The following is a 22,522-nucleotide window of genomic DNA, read 5'->3' as shown; positions in this document are numbered from 1 at the left end:
TTTCTTTTGTGTTGTGGATTAAATTGTTGTTTGTTTATTAAATTTCGTGTTTGATCGCGTTGCTCGGTTTTTCATATGGAGAGGCTATAGCAATTCCAATTGCAGGTAGATTGATTGTCTGGCGGGTGGGCAGGCAAGCATACGGGCAATCGGGGCGTTGGGCAGGCAAACGAAGACAACAAACCGCAGAGTAACATCGGAACATAGTAAACGCTTTAAAAAGACCTCAACAATTCAACGACGAGAATCAGTATTCGATTAGCTTTCACTTGCAACAAGTGTTACTGTTTTTGCTGTTACTGTTTCTTCGCCTGCTGCGGCTGCTACTACTACTGCTGACATTGCTTTATTGTTGTTGTTAGCTGTGCTCATTGCTACGGCTCACTCGTCTGCTCCAGTTAATTTCACCTCAATTTGTCAAAGCGACGGCGGCATTTGTGGTCCACAGTGACTTTATTTACTAATTACCTACATATTTGGGGTCCATCTAGCACCCACCAGTTTGTCTACAGTTACACTTACAACACATATACATATTATGGATCATGATCACGACCATGGCTCAGGAGGAGGAGGAGATGGAAAAGTTTCTTGTCCCATGATTATGGTTGTAAGTATCTTAGAGAGTAGAACAAACCTTAGTTTTTGGGGGAAATTTTTTCATAAAAAATATTCTTATATAATTACCCACCATTAATAACAATAACAATAACATTTCAATTAAATTATGTGTATGTGGAAATTTGAGACACTATTAGGGCAAACAAGAGATTGAGTATCTTCAAAATGTGGTTTGAATTTCGTTCCCAAATTTGCCTAGTGCTAATGTGTTTGTTATTGTTGTTGCTGCTGCTGCTGATCTCGTCTATTGTTAACTCATTCATAGTTCTCTTTTATTCTCTTTTATAAACGAATCTCTTTTATTGGATGTAAACAGAGAATTCTATCAGAGTTATAAACTGAATAAGAGTATCTATATTTTGTCGCTCTATTGTATTAAAAGTCGGTCTCTGTTGACAGAGTACTCCAAGTGAATCCATTAATTTTTGCCAAATGTTCTTTTAACAATAGACGCAAGTCTTTCATTATATGCAAGTGATCCATCGGGAATTAAACATTAAAGACGACAGGGACATAGCCAGCATTTTATTTTGGGGGGCCCACCCCACATTTTTCAAAATCGAAAATTATCAAAATTCCTGTTACTGTGAAATTGGTAAAGATACCTTATTTTATTTTTATTGTGGTAGCAGTTGGGTGCGGGAACTGACACATCCGCGGTGACATTTTGTCATAAAGTAAGAGCTGAATTTTACACTGATTGGCAACAAAGTGCAAAAATCTTTTGGAAGTTGTATTAATGACTTCGAACGCTAGACAGCGGCAACGGCTCAAGAATAGAGCTGCCTTAGAAAAAATCTAGCTTGAGTTAGGAAAAAGGTATCATAATGAAATTTGGATTGGCGTAAAGTAGACGACTGAAACCATTTTGGGGGAGAATTGGCTTGTCAAAAGTCGGCAATTTCTTTTATTCCAAAATCAAAAGAAAACATTTCTCAAAATTCTTGGGAGTGAGATGTGATGGTTTCGATAAAAAAAAAATAGATTTATGGCAATAATCCTACTTTTTTGGCAGCAGCTTCTATTTTATGTCAAAATCATAAAATCCAGCTTTCTTTGCAAAATGGTTATAAAATATTAAGAAAATTATTTTTTTTTTTGTTGTAGAGGCTTTTTATTTTTTCAAAAATAATAAAATTCAAAATATTTGAGAAAATTGCTATGTCAAAATATAATCTCTAAATTGTGAATATACTAGCATATGCCCGGTCGCTTCGCTGCCCCGGATGGTACACCCAATATCAAGGTGTAACTGTATCGCTGCGTCAGTATCAGTCTGTAAATAAAACACCACTTTGTACGTTTTAGTATAAAAATGAACGAATATCAAACAAGTAAGAGCGTGCTAAGTTCGTCCGAGCCGAATCTTATATACCGCCCACCATGGATCGCGTTCATCGAGTTCTTTGCGCGGCATCTCTTTTTAGGCATACAAAGAATAATGAATAAGAACTGTTATGCTATTCGAGCTATATCAAATTATAGTCCTATACGGACCATAAATGAATTGAATGCTGAACATTGTAGAACTCATTGTGTATAGTTTTGGTGCATTCCGATAAGAATGAGCCTTGTAGGGGCACAAGACGCAAAATCGGGAGATCGGTTTATATGGGAGCTGTATCAAGCTATAGATCGATTCAGACCATAATGAGCACGCATGGGAGAAGTCATTGTACAAAATTTCTGGCAAATCGGATTAGAATTTCGCCCTCTAGAGGCTCAAGAAGTCAATATCCCAGATCGGTTAATATGGCAGCTATATTAGGTTATGTACCGATTTGCGTCATACTTAACACAGTTGTTGAAAGTGATACCAAAACACCTCATGCATGATGTCAGCCAAATCGGATGAGAACTGCGCCCTCTATGGGCTCAAGAACTCAAGATTCATGATCGGTTTATATGGCAGTTATATCAGGTTATGAACCGATTTGAACCATACTTAGCATAGTATAAAGAATCCTCTAGTCGCTCAGTACATAGTGCCTAGATGTAATTGTATTTCTAGTTTCAGAGCTGTAGCTCAATCTGTAAAGAAGGTGTCATATGTTTTATGTTTTAGTACCAAAATGTACGAATATCAACAAAATCTTCTAGTCGTCCGGTACATACTGCCAAGAAGTGCCTGTATCACAAATTTCAGATCTGAAGCTCAATCTATAAAGCAAGTACTAAACAATACCAATTGCAGCACTTAAGTACTTTTTATTCCACTTATGGTACGATTTCAATATTTCATATTTGGTATAACTTAACGTATATTTGTCAAGACAGCGATCAAATGTTTTAATTTTACCCTTCTCCGTTTACTGTAAGCTATTTCGTACTTTTTGATACCAAAATGTATGATTTATTAAAAAATCACTTAGTCAGCTAACATATATTTCTTAGTGGGATCTACATGTTTAATTACAGAGCTCTAGTTCAATCCGTAAAGAAAGTATAAAATGGTACTAAATACAGTACTAAACGTACGTTTCTTACGTTTCCATTACTATCTTTCATATCTTTTCTAACTTTTTTAACTGTGCCAAATACGGTTCAAACCGGTCTATAACCTAATATAGCTCCCATATAAACCAATACTAGGCTCAGATATTTTGTCTACTTCGACAACTGCAGGATGAACCCGTTCAGACTGGAGTCTAAAATCCAATAACTCATATCGCGAAGTGAAGAAGGCCAACTCTGTATTTCCTGGGTTCATCCTCAACTCATGTCTTAGTCCATCTCGACAGTCTTCTTAGTGAACTTTCCATAATATCGCTTGTGGTCAACAAAAAGTTGCTTGGTAGTACGACGTGGGCCGCATATGCAGTAGTGTGATGTCGTCCGCTGATGCGATCACTCTCACAACCAACAAAAATTGGTTTATCACTAGCTTACAGAGAATTGGCGAGAAAACACTTCCCTGAGGCGCTCCTCTTGTCCTCCGCTTTCTGACCACTCTATCTCCAAAGTCCGGGTTGATAATCCTGCCAGGTCAAGCGGATCACGAAGGCCCTGAATGATTCGCTTGTTTCAGCATGTCCTAGTACCAAGCCAAGGGGCAATTAGCGACCGCCATGATGGACCCCCAGAGCTGGTTGGTTTAAGGAAGGACTGCAGAAAACTCTTCAACAGAGTGGAAAATCACAAGAGCTTAGGCTGAGCAAGGCTCAGAACGAATCGAGGGTAAAATTCTGCAGCTCCGTAGAGGATTTATCTGAGGCAGTTTAACACCTAGCGGTCCAAAGTGCTGACTATCGACCCTACTCTATGTTGTAAAATGCTTCCTCAATATCCGGGAAGATTGTGATCGCGTACTCCTCCTACTTGCCTTTGAGGTATGCATATTGTTGCCCCATTAAAGTTCTCCGGAGTCAGTCGCCCGTCTTTATTGTTCATAATATTGATAAGCTGGTTGGTTTAAGGAAGGACTGCAGAAAACTCTTCAACAGAGCAGAAAATCACAAGAGCTGGGGCTAAGCAAGGCTCAGAACGAATCGAGGGTAAAATTCTGCAGCTCCGTAGAGGATTCATCTGAGGCAGAAAACTCTTCAACAGAGCGAAAATCACAAGAGATAAGGCTGAGCAAGGCTCAGAACGAATCGAGGGTAAAATTCTGCAGCTCCGTAGAGGATTTATCTGAGGCAGTTTAACACCTAGCGGTCCAAAGTGCTGACTATCGACCCTACTCTATGTTGTAAAATGCTTCCTCAATATCCGGGAAGATTGTGATCGCGTACTCCTCCTACTTGCCTTTGAGGTATGCATATTGTTGCCCCATTAAAGTTCTCCGGAGTCAGTCGCCCGTCTTTATTGTTCATAATATTGATAAGCTGGTTGGTTTAAGGAAGGACTGCAGAAAACTCTTCAACAGAGCAGAAAATCACAAGAGCTGGGGCTAAGCAAGGCTCAGAACGAATCGAGGGTAAAATTCTGCAGCTCCGTAGAGGATTCATCTGAGGCAGTTTAACACCTAGCGGTTCAAAGTGGTGACTATCGACCCTACTCTACGTTGTAAAATGCTTCCTCAATATCCGGGAAGATTGTGATCGTGTTCTCCCCCATTAAAGTTCTCCGGAGTCAGTCGCCCGTCTTTATTGTTCATAATATTGTGAAAGAATTGAGGACCACTTCAATTGGCTGTTGTTCTTAAATTGAATTTTATTTAAACAAAATATTTCTAAGCTAGCTTAAGCCTAGCCAGCGTGTTCCCATGCTGTTGGGTTGCTCACCTGTGTGAATATGCAACGTATGTATATTCACACGGCAACGCGGATGGGTGTCCATATGCGCGAATCAGATTACCTAAGCCAGACAATGATCATGACCAAGGCCAGACAATTGTCTCACACATATACACACTACATCTCCCTTTTCACAAAAAAATGATTACTTGCTAATCATTTTTTAATATGTACAAAATTACTTAATAGATAATTATTTCTTATGGAAAATATAAACGTTTTTAATAAAATCTTAAAGTTAAAAAAACAATAATTATTAATTCTACAATTTAATTAAATGTTATGTGTTAGTTAGATTAATTTTCTTAAAATGACAGAATATACATTTAACAAAATTACAAAAAAAAAATTAATAATAAATGCTAAAATTAACTTAATTAAGGTACACGAATTTGAATATATTTAAAAAGAAATACCAAAAAAAAAACTATGAAAATAAATTGGTGAACAGGCCTGTCTCTAATCTATTTTCTAAATATTTTTAATCTATCGCTATGAACAGTAATAGTCTTTTTGCCCTTTATAACGTAATTACCATTTTTCATCACGTCAATTATGTTATAAGGGCCTAAATATTTACTATCTAATTTGTGACCAGTTTCATTACGAAGAAGCACAGTATCACCTATATTGAAAATTGGTTCGATTTTTCCTTTATCATGCCTTTCTTTACGCTCTATTTTTGCCGTTTCTAGCAATTGCCTTGCCCTTTTATACGCCATTTCCATCCTGTATCTTACTTCCTTGGAGTAATCCTCAGGATTATACAATGGTTGAATATCCTTAATTTGATTAAATACCTGAAACCTGTTCGGAACCCTGCCGAATAACAGTTCATAGGGGCAATATCCGTGAGAAACTGAAGGTGTCGTATTGTAACAATACGTGAAGTACCTTAACCACACATCCCAATCGTCCTTGTCAATGGATATGTAAGACCTTACATATTCGTTGAAAGTCCGATGGTTCCTCTCTACTGTCCCAAGAGTTTGATGATGGTAGGCTGTGGAAGTAATGTTTTTCACTTTCAAATATTTGCACAAGTGTTCAATCAAACTGTTTTTATATTCAGTACCCATGTCAGTAACTATAGTTCTCATAGGCCCATAAGTCAATATATGAGACTCAAAGATTGCTTTAGCTACTGTTTTGGAATTTTTGTCCGGTATTGGCAAAGCAACTAAGTATTTTGTGAAATCACAAATAAGTGTTACTGCATACTCATTGCCTGTTTCGGATTTCGGGAAGGGTCCAATGGTGTCAATCAACACAATATCAAAGGGCTGTGCTGGCGTATGTGTCAATGTCATCGGAGTTTTGGTATGTCGGGTTACCTTTGAGAGTTGACATTTCTTGCATGCCTTAACATATCTGGTAATATCCCGAACCATACCTTTCCAATAATAGTGTCTTTTAATCTTCCCGTAAGTACGTGTAATACCAGCATGACCTCCTTCAGCGGCATCATCATGGTATCTTGTCAAAATAGTCTTTTTTTCTTTCTCATTATTTCCGTTTATAATGGTCACCATAGGTAGTAGCGCTACTTTTACCCTATTTAATATCTTCTTGCCCGTTTTCTTGAATAAATCAAGTGGAACAAATTTAAATATTTGTTCGCTTGGTGCCATCTGAAGTTGGGATATTTTCAGTGAGCCAGCTTCTCTATTAAGCCTGTGGAAAAATTGATCTAAATCAAAATTTCCATTAGCACACAAATCCACAACATGAATTCGTTTTAAAATCACTTTGCCATGTTTTAAGCAACACTGGTTTAAAGATAACTTTAATTTTACGAATTTTTTAACATCATTAAAATTAATGACGTCATAAACGTTGGGCTCTTCGATTGAAATATTTCCACGAGTGTCGTCATAAACGTGGTTTGGACTATTTCGACGAGTTTCAGATCTTGTCACGACTTTATATACTCCAACTGTCTGTTCATATTGCTCTTTTAGCTCATTAAGAGTGATGCGGGAAAGAGCATCCGCTACAACATTTTGTTTTCCCTTGAGAAATTCCACGGTAAAATCATATTCCTCCAAATCCAATCTTATTCTCGTCAACTTGGAACTTGGATTTTTGAGCGAAAATAAATATGATAAGGGCTTGTGATCCGTTTTCACTAAAAAATGTGTTCCGTAAATGTACGGCCGGAAATATTGTATTGCCCAATGAATTGCAATTAACTCTTGTTCGGTTGTTGATTTATTACTTTCGCCGTTTGTAAACGTTTTGGATGCAAATGCAACAGGAAGCTCTTTTCCATTATACTCTTGGCTGAGCACAGCTCCACATGCATATTTGCTTGCATCCGTTGTAATACAAAATTGCTTTTCAAAATTCGGGTACTGCAGAAGTGTAGGTTTCAACAATTGTTTCTTGAGGTACTCGAATGCCTCATTGCATTGTAATGTCCATTCAAATTTTACATTTTTCTTGCAAAGTCGAGTTATATGCCGAGAATAGAATGAAAAATTTCTGACAAACCTTCGATAATAATTGCAAAAAGCAATAAATCTTCTAGCACTATCGCTATCGGTTGGAACAGGATACTTTTCAATTATGTCGTATTTGCTCTTATCAGGTAGAATACCATTATCCGTACATAAATGACCAAGAAAATTAACTTCACATCGAAAAAATGAACACTTGTCAGGATGAAGCTTGAGGTTATATTTACGGCATTGTTCGAAAACATTCTTTAAATTCTTTAACATATGATTCGAACTACATCCGATAACAATCAAGTCATCCATGTAGACAAAAGCTTTTGTGGGTTCTAGTCCCGAAAACGCAAGTGTCATCATACGCTGGAAGGAATTCGGAGCAATTTTTAATCCATATGGTAATCGAGTGAACCTATACGAACCATTGTCCGTGGAGAATGATGTTATGTCTCGTGATTTTTTCTCCAGTTCTATCTGATGAAAGCCAGACATCAAATCTAAACATGAAAAATATTTAGCTCGACCGAGTTGATCCAAAATATCTTCGATTCTCGGGAGGGGAAATTTGTCTGCTATTACCTTTTTATTAATTTGGCGATAATCAACAACTAAACGCCAACGCTTTTGTTCAGAATTTGGAAGCGCCTTTTTCGGAACAAGAAGTAGTGGGCTATTAAATTCTGATACGGACGGTTCAACTATACCATCAGACACAAGTTTATTTACTTGTTCGTTTATTTCTGCTCTATGTGTATGTGGAATCCTATAGTTTTTTATATATACCGGGTCAGAGTCCTTGAGTTTTATCTTTTGTTTATAAAAATTATTAGCTGTGATTGGTTCTGTTTCTAAACCAAAAACATCCGTGTAATCAGAACACAATTTGTGAAGTTGATCCTTAAACTCTTTGGGACAATTCTTTTCCAACCTTGAAAGAATTTCCTCTTTTCTGTCATTTTGTAGATATTTTTGTTCAATCAAGTCATAATTTTTCAAACTCTCAGTCGCAATACTCTTGGTGTTTAGTATAACATTTTGTGAAGTTGTATTCAAAATTCGAACAAATGTGTTTTTAGCATTTACTATAGAGCTAGCGACTAAAACACCAGGTTGAAGTTCCTGATTCATCACTAAAAACTCTTTTTCGTTTGTTGTTATATGTACTTTTCTAATTACTTCAGAACGAGCAGGTAACAAAATGTTATGGTTAACGTCAGAAAATATAATAGGGACTTGAATATTACAATGAAAGTTGTTAGGTCTTAGAATCAACCAATCATGGTGCTCATTGAAATCCAAAATACAGTTGTATTTCTTAATGAAATCCATGCCAAGAATACCATCACAAGGTATACGGAAATTCCTATCCACCACCTGAAAATCATGGGGTATTAAGAATTTGTCAATTTGGAGATCCAAATCAATTGATCCAAATGACTTGGTTGTTCCTTCACCTATACCACTTATTATTGTGGTATTAGACTTGATTAATTGACTATATTCTTTATTAAATTGCTTTAATAAAGATATATCCGCTCCTGTATCTACTAATAATGTGAGAATGTTATTAGAAAAATTGTTTTTTGCCTTCACAAATATGCTCTGACTTAGATTTATATGATGTATAGTTGGATTTTGGACTATTGTTCTCCCAAGGGAAGATTCAGGTTTCCCGAATCATTATTTTCTTCGGTAAGGATACGCACGTTGCGGTTCCTATTACCTTTATTGTTTCGACTGTCGAAATTGTGGTTATTGGAGCCACGTCCTCGATTGTTTCTATAGTAACGACCTCGTCCTCTATAGTGGCCATTACCCCGTCCACGACTATTTCCGCGTCCATACCATTTCGAATTGTAGTATCTTACATCAAAGGTGGACATGCCCTCGGTGCAAGATGATACAAATTTCGACACCGCATCATTCATTGTGCTAAAGTTCCCAGACTCCATTATAAGCCGAACTCTATCGCTGGATGCGTTTTTCGACATCGTTTTGACGGCTACTTGAGTTGAGTACTTCTGTGCTAATTCTACAGGTAGTCCGTCAGAAATGTAGGCGTTAGACAGTGCTTTCGTAAGCTCCTCAATTTCACTCACAAACGAGTTTGCCGTCTTATTTCCTTGTCTAATATTTAAAATTTTTGCTGTGATAACTTCAGTTGATTCGCCTTTGACAGATTTTCTCAATGTTATTATTATGTCCTTGATGGTCCCTTCTGAGCTGATAAGGTTTCTCGCCGTCCCTTTTAATTTTGTCTTAATGACTCTCACTGCAATCTGTTCATGAGTTTCTTTTACTGAATCTATAAGGTCCAGTGCATCAAGAAAACTCTGCAGATTTTCGGAGCTTCCGTTAAAATCCGGTATGACCCTTGTGGCCAAACCCAGAAAGTCCGTAACCGATTGTGTCATGTTTCCTGCCTCGTTTGCAATGTCAAAGAGTTTGGTAAGTGATTCACAATCAATGTTTTCGCCAACTTCCTCTAATTTAATGTAGAAAACGACCTCGTCATGGAAACTCACTGACAATCTATTTTCTATGCCCTTAGATTCCAATAAATTTGCTAGTTTATTTCGTACATCCAAAAAATATGCTTCTGCTGCTATTTTGTGGGAGGGGGTAAGATTATCGTAGTACCCTTTTAAAAATGTCCGAATTTTTTCCAGGGCTTCAAATAATATTTTGAGGTGTCGACCTAATGTCTCATTTCCTATCGGTCTGTCTACTTTCAGACTTTTGTATGACCTATCAAAGTTCTGCTCTTTGATTATTCTGGCTACACCGATTATGTCGATCCAGTCCATGTGAGTTCTAAAATTTAAAGATTTTCATTTATTTTTTGTGCTAGTATGGCTGGTCAAGATTTTTTTTTTTTAAGTTATTTTTTTTGACATATTGATTCCTATACCTTTTCAAGATCGTTTGCAACAGAAGCGGCCCTTATATAATTCTTCCGTAGAGCCCTCTTATGCAGTTGGTAAAGAGTTACCAATAGCTGGGTTGCCAATAAACTAATTATGATTAGGAAGTAGTTGGTAGGACTTTCTACCTTTACAACAATGTCGTTAATCACATTGGCATTGGGATCCTCTATCTTTGATTCCGTACTACCCATGATTACTATACTCTTAAATGATTACGCCGATTAAAGTCTAAATATGTTGAACGAATCACTTGTGCAGCGTCAACAACCAAAGGCGGTAAGAAGAGGCTTAATAAAGTATATGGTGTCTCTTTTAACTCGTTCCTTAAGATACGCTTGTTGCAAATGATCCACAAGATAATTTATACCAATGAACCGTCATATCTGGCTTCTGTTTTGCGTTTTGCTAACTCTACAAGAGGTAAACAAGTAATACAAATACGTCATCAATATCGTGTATCTGAACAACAGTTCTTTGTTAATGCTATACGTCTCTGGAATAATCTTCCCAATAGTATTCAAATTATAAGTAATGAACGTCAGTTCAAATCTTTGATTTATAATCATTTTAATTAATTATTTGTTTTGTTTTTTTTTTATAACTATTTTTTTTTAATTTATTTTATTAGTAACTTTGATTAAATTGTTAAATTTTCTTTAAAGTTTCTTTTTCTTCTTTTTTTTTGTTTTGTTTAAACCTTTTTTAACTTAAATATTGTATCAGTAGCTTTGCTTCAATTGTTAAATATTTTGTACCAATTATTGTTCTATTTAAATGAAAACTTGTTGAACTCATTGTATTTATCAATTTACTAACCCATGCTTTATATAAGACACTGTCTTTTGTATGGGTTTTATCATAATAAAATACAAATACAAATACAAAATAAACTGTGTCCACAAATACATAAACTGAAACATGGTCTTTTCTTATTTTGTACATAACATAAATTAAAATTTTTACTTTTTTTTTCGAGACAAAAATAGTCTTTCTCCTTAAAAAAAAAATCTATACATATATGTATATTTGTATATGGATTTTACTTAACTTTTGAATGCGTTATTGTTGTTGTTGTCCTGCGAAACTCTTTGCGATGGAAGCAGTTAAACTATTTTTACCAATTAGAATTAGCTTATGCTGGAACATCTTTACGTTTCTGGTTGTGGTGGTGGTGGAAGTTGTAGATGCGGTCCCTCTATTTGTATTGTTGTTGCTGCTACTTGTTGTTGGTAATAATAAAGGATTGGAAAAGATGCAATTAACTGATTGTTGGTTTAGCAACAAATGATGGTTGTTGTTGTTGGTGCAGTGTTTCATTTTATAATTGCTGCTTGATTTTGCTTAAAAAGATTCTTTTTTATTGTGCTTCAGTTCTCATCTTTTTTTTGGTGTTGCTGTTGTGTTTTAATGTTTTCTTCTTGTTTAATTCTTTTTGTTTGCTTTTTTCAGTTTTTTTTTTTATGGAGTTTTTTGTATTTCATTTATGTTTATTTTCTATGTGTTGTTTTTGCCGTTGAATAATTAAAAAAATCGTTTTTAGTTTTTTTTTTTCACTGTGCTCTAAATGGCGGCGAGTAGGGGTTTTTTTTTTTATTTTCACGGTCGCCATGTGAAAGAATTGAGGACCACTTCAATTGGCTGTTGTTCTTAAATTGAATTTTATTTAAACAAAATATTTCTAAGCTAGCTTAAGCCTAGCCAGCGTGTTCCCATGCTGTTGGGTTGCTCACCTGTGTGAATATGCAACGTATGTATATTCACACGGCAACGCGGATGGGTGTCCATATGCGCGAATCAGATTACCTAAGCCAGACAATGATCATGACCAAGGCCAGACAATTGTCTCACACATATACACACTACAATATTGATAAAATTATAATTTGTTTATTTGAAATGTCAAATGCTACAATTTGTAATAAGCATATTGGCTTCTTTACATTTACGATACATTTATTCTGCATTTACGAGAGCATAACCAGGCCTTAACGGATTTCAATGTATCTCAATTTTCTTATGAAGTTATGGTATGCCTCATAATAACTATGTCACCCAACATGGCCATTAAACTAGCTCCAATTCTTCTGATTTGGTGGACTCTATCCATTCTGTAAGGTAATATTACATTGTACCATTTACTATCTCCTTATTCTCCTTATCTGCCCTGATGTACAAGAGGGCAGACATGACAATGGCAATTAAAACTCTTCAAAGAAGACCATTGCCCTATTAATATCTGCTTTGTTTCTTGCAACGATTTATATTAACAAATACTTTATCGATCAATGTTTCTCTATGACTTATGACGCATCCATTTGATTATAATGTAATAACAAAGTCGTCTCGATATTATTTATTAACAATTGCTCAATAACAATTTACTTGTAATTGTAATTAATTGGGTTGCCCAAAAAGTAATTGCGGATTTTTATAGTCGGCGTTGACAAATTTTTTCACAGCTTGTGACTCTGTATTTGCATTCTTTCTTCTGTCAGTTATCAGCTGTTACTTTTAGCTTGCTTTAGAAAAAAAGTGTAAAAAAGTATATTTAATTTAAGATTTATTAAAAATGCATTTACTTTCTTTTAAAAAATCCGCAATTACTTTTTGGGCAACCCAATAGTTCCAGCAAAGTTATAAACAAAATATTTTCAATTACTATAATTTTCTAAATTCAAATTTTTTTTTAATAATTTCTCTTACAGTTTCATGCCGGACATTGTGAACGCATACTCTGGGATGGTTGGGTAGCCAGTACTGTGGTTGAATTCGTCTTCTCTGCTTTGGCCATATTTTTGGTGGCCTTCATCTATGAGGCTCTTAAATTTGTTCGCGAATATTTCCTAAGGCAAACGGTGCGCAAAGAAGCCGAACGTGTAGCCCTGGAGTTACAGGCGAAGAGATCTTCGCCCCCTTGCCATGCTCCTTCCACTACTGCTATGATGCCCATACAGGAGAAGACTTATATGCAACGCATATTCTCGGAAGCTCATTTGATACAAACATTTTGCAATTTACTACAAATCGTCATATCCTATTTGCTGATGTTGGTCTTTATGACTTTTAACTATTGGTTATGCCTGGCCGTGGTCTTGGGTCTGGGTATAGGATATTTTGTTTTTGGTTGGATTAAACAGGATGTCTACGAGAGTGAATGCTGCCAATGAAGTATGAGGATCATTGGATCATTGAAGTGATTGCTACAAGTTTTGTATTTAGTAAAAACGAGAATACATCTTGAGTAGTAACTGACTTAAAAACATTTAAAGAATTCTTGAAAGATTTTATATGTTGGAAAAACGATTTCCAATTGTGATATTAAGCTTTACCTTTAAGTTGAATTCTGCAGTGCCATATTGTATATTGATGTAGACTAAGTAATTTAGTGTGTAATTCTGCAATTAAAATTTCTAACGATTTTATACCATATACACAGAGATGGGAAAACTTATGCTCTTTTGTGTCCCATCGTCGTAATATCAGACGTGTGGGAACTTAACGTAACCATGTTGAAAAAAAAGAAAAAAACAAAATGCCAAAATTGATTTGAATATTAGAGAATATTTCAGCCAATTCGAATAAGGATTGCGCCATTTATGGGCTCAAGAAGTAAAATAGGGGGATCGGTTTATATGGGAGTTGTATCAGGCCATACACCGATTCAGACCATATTTGACATGTATGTTGAAGGTCATGGGAGAAGCCGTTGTATAAAATTTTAGCCAAATCGAATAAAAATTCAGCCGTCTAGAGGCTCAAGCAGTCAATATCCCAGATCGGTTTATATGGTAGCTATATCAGGTTCTGGACCGATTTAAACCATATTTAGCACAGTTGTTGGAAGTCATAACAAAACACGCCTTGCAAAATTTTAGCCAAATCGGATAAGAATTGAGCCCTCTAGAGGCTCAAGAAGTCAAGATTCAAGATCCGTTTATATGACAGCTATATCAGGTTATGGACCGATTTGAACCACACTTAACACAGTTGTTGAAAGCCATAACAAAACACGCCTTGCAAAATTTTAGCCAAATTGGATAAGAATTGAGCCCTCTGGAGGCTCAAGAAGTCATGACCCCAGATCCGTTTATATGACAGCTATATCAGGTTATAGATCGATTTGGACCATACTTGGAACAGTTATTGGAAATCATATAGAAACGCCTCATGCAAACTTTCAGCCAAATCGGATAAGAATATGGCAACTATATCAAAACATGGACCGATATGGCCCATTTACAATCCCAACCGACCTACCCTAATAACAAGTATTTGTTCAAAATTTCAAGTGGCTAGCTTTAATCGTGCTTTCGACAGACAGACGGACGGACGGACATGGTTAGATTGACTTAAATTGTCATGATAATCAAGAATATACACACTTTATGGGACCTTAGGCGAATATTTCAGGGAGTTAAAAACAGCATAACAAAATTAGTATACTCCCATCCTATGGGGGAGGGTATAAAAACTAGTAAGGAAAGGCAAAAGCCGGGCCGCGCCGACCAAATAATACCCTAGACCTACCCTACAATTATAAATTCGGGCAGTAAATATAAGTATATGAGAGCTATCTCTTAATCTGAACCGACTTTTTTCGAACAGCTAGTTTGAAAATTGTAGTGACTACAGCCATTTAAGTGCAAATCGGGCGATACATATATATGGGAGCTATATCCAAATCTGAACCGATTTTCTTGAAATCTTGCATATATGTTAAAATCAGTAAGAAAACAATCCATGCCAAATTGAAAGTGCAGATCGGTTGAAAATTGTAGTTACTACAGCCATTTAAGTGCATATCGGGCGATACATATATGTAGGAGCTATATCCAAATCTGAACCGATTTTAATGAAATCTTGCAGATAGGTTGAGATCATTAACAAACTAATCCGTGCCAAATTTTGTGCAGATCGGTTGAAAATTGTAGTTACCACGGCCATTACAGTACAAATCGGGCGATACATATATAAGGGAGCTATATCCAAATCCGAACCGATTTTGATGAAATCTTGCAGTTAGGTTGAAATCCGTAACAAACTAATCCGAGTTAAATTTTGTGCAGATCGGTTGAAAATTGTAGTTACTACAGCCATTCAAGTGCAAATCGGGCGATACATATATATGGGAGCTGTATCCAAATCTGAACCGATTTTGATGAAATCTTGCAGATAGGTTGAGATCAGTAACAAACTAATCCGAGCCAAATTTTGTGCAGATCGTTTGAAAATTGTAGTGACTACGGCCATTTTGGTGGAAATCGGGCGATACATATATATGAGAGCTATATCTAAATCGGAACCGATTTTGATGAAATCTTGCAAATATGTTAAAGTCAGTAAAAAAACAATCCTTGCCAAATTTCGTGCAGAACGTTTGCAAATTTTAGTTACTCCGGCCATTTTAGTGGAAATCGGGCGCTACATATATATGGGAGCTATATCAAAGCCTGAAACTATTTGGATGAACTCTTGCAGATATGTTAAGATCAATAACAAAACAATCCTTGCCAAATTTTGTGCAGATCGGTTGAAAATTGTACTTACTACGGCCATTAAAGCGCAAATCGGGCGATACATATATATGGGAGCTATATCTTAATCTGAACCGATTTTTACCAAAATCAATAGCGTTCGTCTTTGAGCAAAAAAGTGGTATAGAGGGACGGACGGACATGGCTAAATCTAATCAAAAAGCGATTCTGAGTCGATCGGTATACTTATCAATGGGTCTAGCTCTTCTTCTTCTTAGCGTTGCAAACAAATGCACAAACTTATAATACCCTGTACCATAGTGGGGATGTAGGGTATAAAAACAATGACCCATCCATTCCACTTTTTAGTTGAAGAAATCAACTTGGTTAGATGAGGAAAATCAACTTGCCTAGGTTAGGATAATGCCAAGACCTTATCGTCTAGACATCCACTTTGGCCAGATTAAGGCCCATTGTGATTCCTCATCTTCCCTCTTTTCCTTCCGATGAATTCATTTCACAAAGCAAACCGTTCGTACTCTCTGAAGCCACCCAGATGAAAAAGCAAAAGCCTTGATCCTGCACGTATTTACGCCTCTCAGTTCGTCCACATGAGAACTGAGGAGACAGCCCGTCGCTCGGAGTGCGAAATTCTAACAGGTCTGAATATTATTCCACTGCGTGTCACAGAGCTGACGAGACCACACCGGCGCTGCATAACATAGCACAGACTGGCCGGTCTGCTTGCTTTGTACGTGGTCAACAAGGTTTCTTTGTCTGCACCCCAAGTACTGCCGGCAAGTGACTTGAGGACCTTCTTTGCTACTGGTGAGAGAATGAAGATCGGTCTATACGACTCCCCCAAACTCGGGTCCTTTCCAGGCTTCAGTAGCGGAATCACTCTACCCATCTTCCAGACATCGGGAACTTTAAGAGTGTTCAAAGACAGGTTGAGGACAGTAGTAAAGAACTCAACTGCAGGTAAATGCAGATTCTTCAGCATCAGTGTAGAGATTCCGTCGGGGCCCAACGCCTTGGATAATGTGGCACCACGGGTGATATTGGTAACTTCGCCCACGGTAAATTGCAATGGCTGTTTAGCAGCTCGGAAACCACGGATACGGCAAATACCTTTCCTCCTTGCCCTGCCAGCCTTGGGATGCACAATAAATTGACGGTTTAACAACCTGACGCATCACGGTTACGTCGCCAAAAGTGATTGGGATCCTATCATCTCGTCTACCCGGGTTCAATAGTGACTTAACAGTAGACCACAACTTGCATAAACCGGTTAGTGGGGTCCGTACAACGAATCCATCACGCTCGCCTGCGAGTACCACTGCCTGCGCCGGGCAATTGGGTCGCACTTGGCGTATTCGACCGGCTGGTATAAAGCGAGCGACTGCTGCGTTAAGGATGTCTCCGAATTTCCTCTTGGCAACTAGCACAGCACATTCGAGGGGGGTGACAGTTCACTGAAGCGGCGATTGGTGTAATCTCTGAAGCCGGCCCAATCGGCCTCGTTCTGATTGCTAAATTGTCACATAGCACGACGACGAAGACGCAGAAGACGACGCTTGTGACGCATTCTTGATCATCTTGACGTTCTAGGTGGCTTTAGCCATGTCCGTCCGTCTGTCGAAAGCACACTAACTTTCAAAGGAGTAAAGAAATAGGCGCTTGAAAATTTGCACAAATACTTCTTAGTATAAATGGACCAAATCGGTCCATGTTTTTGTATAACTTCCACATAAACCGATTTCGAATCTTGATTTCTTAAGCCGCTGAAAGGGGCAATTGTTACCAAATTTGGCTGAAATTTTGCATGAAGTGTTTTGTTATAACTTGCTCTGCCAAATGCCATGTATGGTTCAAGTATGGTTCAAATCGGTTCATAACCAGATATTGCAAATTTTGCCAATGAACTTTGGAACACCTCGAATTATGAACACATTTCGAACCGAACACTGATTTTGGTAATAAAATTCAATGATTTGCAAGCGTTGCTCGTTAGTAAGTCTATTCATGATGAAATGTCAAAGCATACTGAGCATCTTTCTCTTTGACACCATGTCTGAAATCCCACGTGATCTGTCAAATACTAATGCATGAAAATCCTAACCTCAAAAAAATCACCCTTTAGGTAAGGCTCCAATAGCATAGCAACTCCTATCTTTACCCGATATCTCTATAAAAGGATATCAGGCAAAGAACTTGACGAATGCGTTTCATTGTGGAGGATTTGCAAGATTCGGCGCGGCCGAACTTAGCAAGATTTAGCTTACTAGCCCTACCATATCTGTTCCCCTTACCTTTGCCTCCTTTCAAAATATATTTTATAATAAATTCAAAGCCAAATTATTGTAATTTTTGTGTTATTAAAAATGATCTTTATTTAGAATACAACAAAAATCTACAACCAAATAAAATAAGTATATTTTTTAAATATTTTACACTAAATTCTTCTCTTACAGATAATTTCAATGTTTTCTCGCATCTTTTACTGTTTTTTTTTTGTGTTTGTTTGTTTGCTTTGTTTTGCTTTAAATAATCATCGTTTACGTTTTTATTAAATTTTTTGAATTTTTCTTTTTGTTTTTGTTTGTTTGTTTGTAATCGGTTCAAATATTGTTTGTTGTTGTTGTTTTTCTTTCTTGCAAATTTTACATTGATCATCATTATACACACATACAAAGATCATTTCCATTCACTCGCACATCATCATCATCGATCATCCATCGATCCATTCAATTCATTTATCGGCGATAAATCAGGCCACGCATCATCGATAGCTTCGATAACTCGTGTGTAACACTTGTGTTTTTTTTTTATTTGCCCAGAGATGGGAAGTCATAGCGTCTGGGGTTGAGGGGGGAGGGCGGGGGAAGTCAATGTCAATGATGCTAGGCATGAATTTAACGACGTTCTCTTAACTTATGTCGTATATGTATACTCTCTAAATATATATATACTACATACATATGTATATAAAAATAATGACTAATATCTGAAATACTTAAAGTTTAAATATTGTGTGTGTGTATGTATGTATTGTTTGTTTGTTTGTTTGTCTGATGTGGTATCGTATAAAATAAATATGCGATCGTTTATTGCTTAACGTAAAAATCTAGAAATCTGTTCTATGCTGCACTGCAGGCAGACAGCAAGAAAGAGATAGAGAGAGCTCCCTATGCTCAATGAGTTGTTTGAGTTGCTCTCTTTTGGTCTTGAGTCTGAGTTGGGGGGGGTTTTCAACAAAGAGAAAGTATGACAATAAAGGAAAGGATTACAGAACTAGGGGCAAGGGAGGATTTTGGGAAAGGGGAAAGAAAAAATGAAAAGCTTACAATGTATGAGGTTTCTGGTGGGAGAGTGTGGATTTTAGGGGTTCAGGGAAAAGTTGTTTTTGTTATTTTTTTTAAATTATTTTATTTGAGAATGAATTGAGCAAATTTTGGTTTCGTTTTCGATTTTTCTTTCTTTCTATCTTTTTTTTGTATGATATGGACCACTGGATTCTCCATTTCTCCACTTTTCTACTCTCACATCCGTCTGGGAGCCCATCTCTTTTCTTCGTTTTGTGAGTTGTGAGCATGACTGACATCTAACCGCTCACTCGCCTTGGTTTCGTTCAATAATCTCGTTTTGTTTTTTTGCTTTTGTTGGTTTTTTTTTGTTTTCTTCAATTTTTTGTTCTACGTCATCGTCTCTTTTCAAGTTGCCGAAGGAGTATCATTTACAAGCAAATCCAAGAGTTGTTTTGCCAATATCTTTTTTCATAATTCTCATAAACTTGTGGTGCCAGTTGTCATCATGCCACCGGGATGGTGCATGCCACCATTCTGGAAGTACATGTAGTAATTGGCATAGGGCTGCTGCGAGGCGGCCGCTGCGGCAACAGCCACCTGAGTGGCGGCCACCTGATGTTGAGCCAAAGCGCTGGTATTCGAGGCACCCTCACAATCCAAGAGCTGCTGGTGGCCCCCCACAGGCGCTCCGCCCACCGGCGAAGGGGTCATGGGGAGACTGGCTGTGAGACCGCTATTGACAGGATTGCCCACCTGGCAACTGGCCCTCAGAGCTACAGCCTGATGGTGAGCCAGTATATCGGTGACGGTGTGCGGTGAGGGCCAGCCATGGGCCACTGCTGCTGCGGCGGCTGCCGAATGCACTTGATGGGCCTGCGGTGAACCTGTTTGGGGCGGAGAGGGTGTGCCACACGATACCGTTGACTTCATGCTATACGCATTATAGGGCTGATAATACAAATGCGGATGATGGGCATGGGCGGCTACTGAGGCGGCAGCTGCGGCCGCCTGATGTGTGTGCGCAGCATGGGGATGGGCTGTGACTGAGGCCGCCACCGAGGTGACAACCGAGTGTGGCGGTGTATGATGCATATGACCGTGATGATGATTGTGGCCATGGCTGGTGGGTGTGTGCGCAGAGTGGGCGGCATGCGCAGCATGTGCAGCCTGAGCTTGGGCCTGCGCCTGGGCAGCCTGTGCTGCGGCCAGCGTATGCGAATGCGTGTGCTGCTGGTGTGTCGTATGCTGGGGTGAAGTGCTGGGTGGCGGCGCCGGTGTGGCCACTGGCGCCGGTGTCGGAGGGTGATGACTAATCGGATTCAATTTGTTGCGTAATATTCTCGATATTGAACTAACACTGGGCACATTCGTCTTATCGCAAATGCCTTCGCTGAGCAAACGATCTCGTATCTCCCAGGCAAAGATGCCCGGATCGCGCTGCTTCAGTTCCCTTATGTGATTGACCACCTTGGGGGTGGTTACACGTGGCTTCGAGCCACCAATTGCACCCGGCAGTATGGAGCCCGTCTCATGGTATCTGGCCAGTATTTTGGAGACGCAGCCATGGCTGACTCGCAGCTGGCGGCTTATATCACAGGGTCGTATGCCTAGACGCGCCAGCTCCACAATGCGCATGCGTGTGGCATTCGGCAGGGGTCGACCGTTAACAAAGACACCGCCCAATTGGTTGACTTCACCATATTGAGGGCATTGATTTTCTACACCAGAGATGGAAGAAAAGAAGCAAAACAAAAATCCATGATTAATATCTTTCTTTGGAAATGGTAATGTGTTTGAATAAATGCAATATGGAAAACTTTAAAGAGAAATGAAAATGAAATAAAAAAAAATATCTCTAACAATAACAAAAAAAACGTTGCAATTTTAATAGGTTTTCCTAGGAATTATAATGCGAAGGAAAAAAGTATGCAAAAGCGTTGTTTGAACTCCTCAAGGGTATGCGCATTTGTAATTAGTTCATTGAATAGAGCACCATGGCAAATGTTCTCTTTCAAGCATTTATCAATGGCTGAAAGGGAGCAGCCTCAGCCATTCTGGTCTAGTTCCCAGAATTGCGGATATTGTTGTGGTTTTTTTTTTCGCTGCTCTGTTTGGTTGTAGCCGCATTTTACTTTTTTGTGTTTTTGCTCAATTGCTTGAAAATAATGGACTACTGCAAAAGACTCGTTCTTAGTGAGTCAATAATATTAAGGAAATGGAAATGTTTTTTGTATTGCTACCAAAAAAAGCAAGAGATGAAAAAGAATTTATCTCTTAAATATAATTAAAAGAATTCTTTAATAAAAAAGAAAGCAAGTTTTTTATTTCCAGTTGCTCTGAAATGCTGATTCTGAAATCAACAGCTCAGGTGATACAAGCATTTTAAGTTATTTTTTATGATTTCATCTGGTCATGTGAACATTGGTAGGAGATACAAGCAATTTAAGTTATTCAAGACAAAATATTGTTGGCTTTAACATTAAGTAAGACACCAATGACACCAAATTTTAACTTTAATATTTTTCACATTTTATTTAGAAAGGCGTAAGTAGCATTTGAAAATTTTCGAGTTTTGATGCTTCAAAAATTTTAGAGTTGGGTATACAGAACTGAAGTTTGTGGCACACATATGCGGTTTATTGCAATCCTTGAGAGTTATCCTCAAAAAACAAGCTTAAAATCCTATAATTGATATCCAAAAAACGAACAAAATCAGCGATTTGAAAATTGCTATCTTTTCAAGGTCGAAAACGCCGTAACTCTTTCATTTTTTCGAATTTCAGAAATCTAAAAGCATTTCCTGATTGGGAATTCGAAGAGGGATCATAAAATAAATACAATTTCTTAAAATTTTCACTTTCATATTTTTCGCAATTTTTTTGGAAAGGGGTTAGCCTTATGAAAATTTTCAATTTTTGATGCCCCAACATTTTTTGAGTTGAGTATACAGAAGTGAAATTTGTGGCGCAAAAATGCGTTTTACTTCAGTCTCTAAATGTTTTCCTCAAAAAACAAGCTCAAAATCGTAAAATTGTGATTTAAGGTGACTTTCAAGTTGCAACCTTTTCAAGGTCGAAAACGCTGTAACTCCTTCAGTTTTTCGAATTTCGAAAATCCAAAAGCATTTCCTGATTCGAATAGGAATCATAAAATAAATACAATTTCTTAAAATTTGCACTTTCCTATTTTTCGCACTTTTTTTTGAAAATTTTCAATTTTTGATGCCCTAAAAATTTTTGAGTTGAGTATACAGAAGTGAAGTTTGTGGCGCAAAAATGCGTTTTACTTCAGTCTCTGAGTGTTTTCCTCAAAAAACGAGCTCAAAATCGCAAAATTGTGATTTAAGGTGACTTTGAAACTGCAACCTTTTTAAGGTCGAAAACGCTGTAACTCCTTCAGTTTTTCGAATTTCGAAAATCCAAAAGCATTTCCTGATTCGAAATTCGAATAGGAATCATAAAATAAATACAATTTCTAAAAATTTGCACTTTCATATTTTTCGCA

General features: G+C 37.5%; 2 protein-coding genes across 10 annotated transcripts in view; one reads left to right on the top strand and one right to left on the bottom strand.

Annotated features, from left to right (window-relative positions):
- Positions 1 to 229: 229 nt before the first annotated feature.
- On the top strand, positions 230 to 13,665 carry LOC106093849 (high affinity copper uptake protein 1). The gene is made up of 2 exons (XM_013261013.2): positions 230 to 610; positions 12,942 to 13,665. The coding sequence occupies exons 1-2, from the start codon at positions 539 to 541 to the stop codon at positions 13,401 to 13,403; spliced, it is 534 nt and encodes a 177-aa protein (XP_013116467.2). The 5' UTR covers positions 230 to 538; the 3' UTR covers positions 13,404 to 13,665.
- A 4,587-nt stretch (positions 13,666 to 18,252) lies between these two features.
- LOC106093567 (paired box pox-meso protein) overlaps positions 18,253 to 22,522 on the bottom strand; it is a 213,676-nt gene continuing 209,406 nt past the window's right edge. For 8 of the 9 annotated variants that reach the window (XM_013260654.2, XM_013260660.2, XM_013260639.2 and 5 more), the window contains one exon: positions 18,253 to 20,736. In XM_013260654.2, the coding sequence (XP_013116108.1) occupies positions 19,496 to 20,736 (1,241 nt within the window). In that variant the 3' untranslated portion in view covers positions 18,253 to 19,495. The remainder of the gene's footprint in view (positions 20,737 to 22,522) is intronic. The other variant, XM_013260694.2, reaches the window with a different exon arrangement.

Source organism: Stomoxys calcitrans, chromosome 2, assembly GCF_963082655.1.
Source record: "Stomoxys calcitrans chromosome 2, idStoCalc2.1, whole genome shotgun sequence".
Classification (NCBI taxonomy): Eukaryota; Metazoa; Arthropoda; class Insecta; order Diptera; family Muscidae; genus Stomoxys; species Stomoxys calcitrans.
Note: the sequence above shows the minus strand (reverse complement) of the source record. Positions and strands in the feature narration are given on the sequence as shown.

Coding starts and splice junctions, on each gene's coding strand:
- LOC106093849 (XM_013261013.2), top strand. CDS start 539: ATGGATCATGATCACGACCATGGCTCAGGAGGAGGAGGAGATGGAAAA. Junction 611..12,941: donor CTTGTCCCATGATTATGGTT/GTAAGTATCTTA, acceptor TTTCTCTTACAG/TTTCATGCCGGACATTGTGA.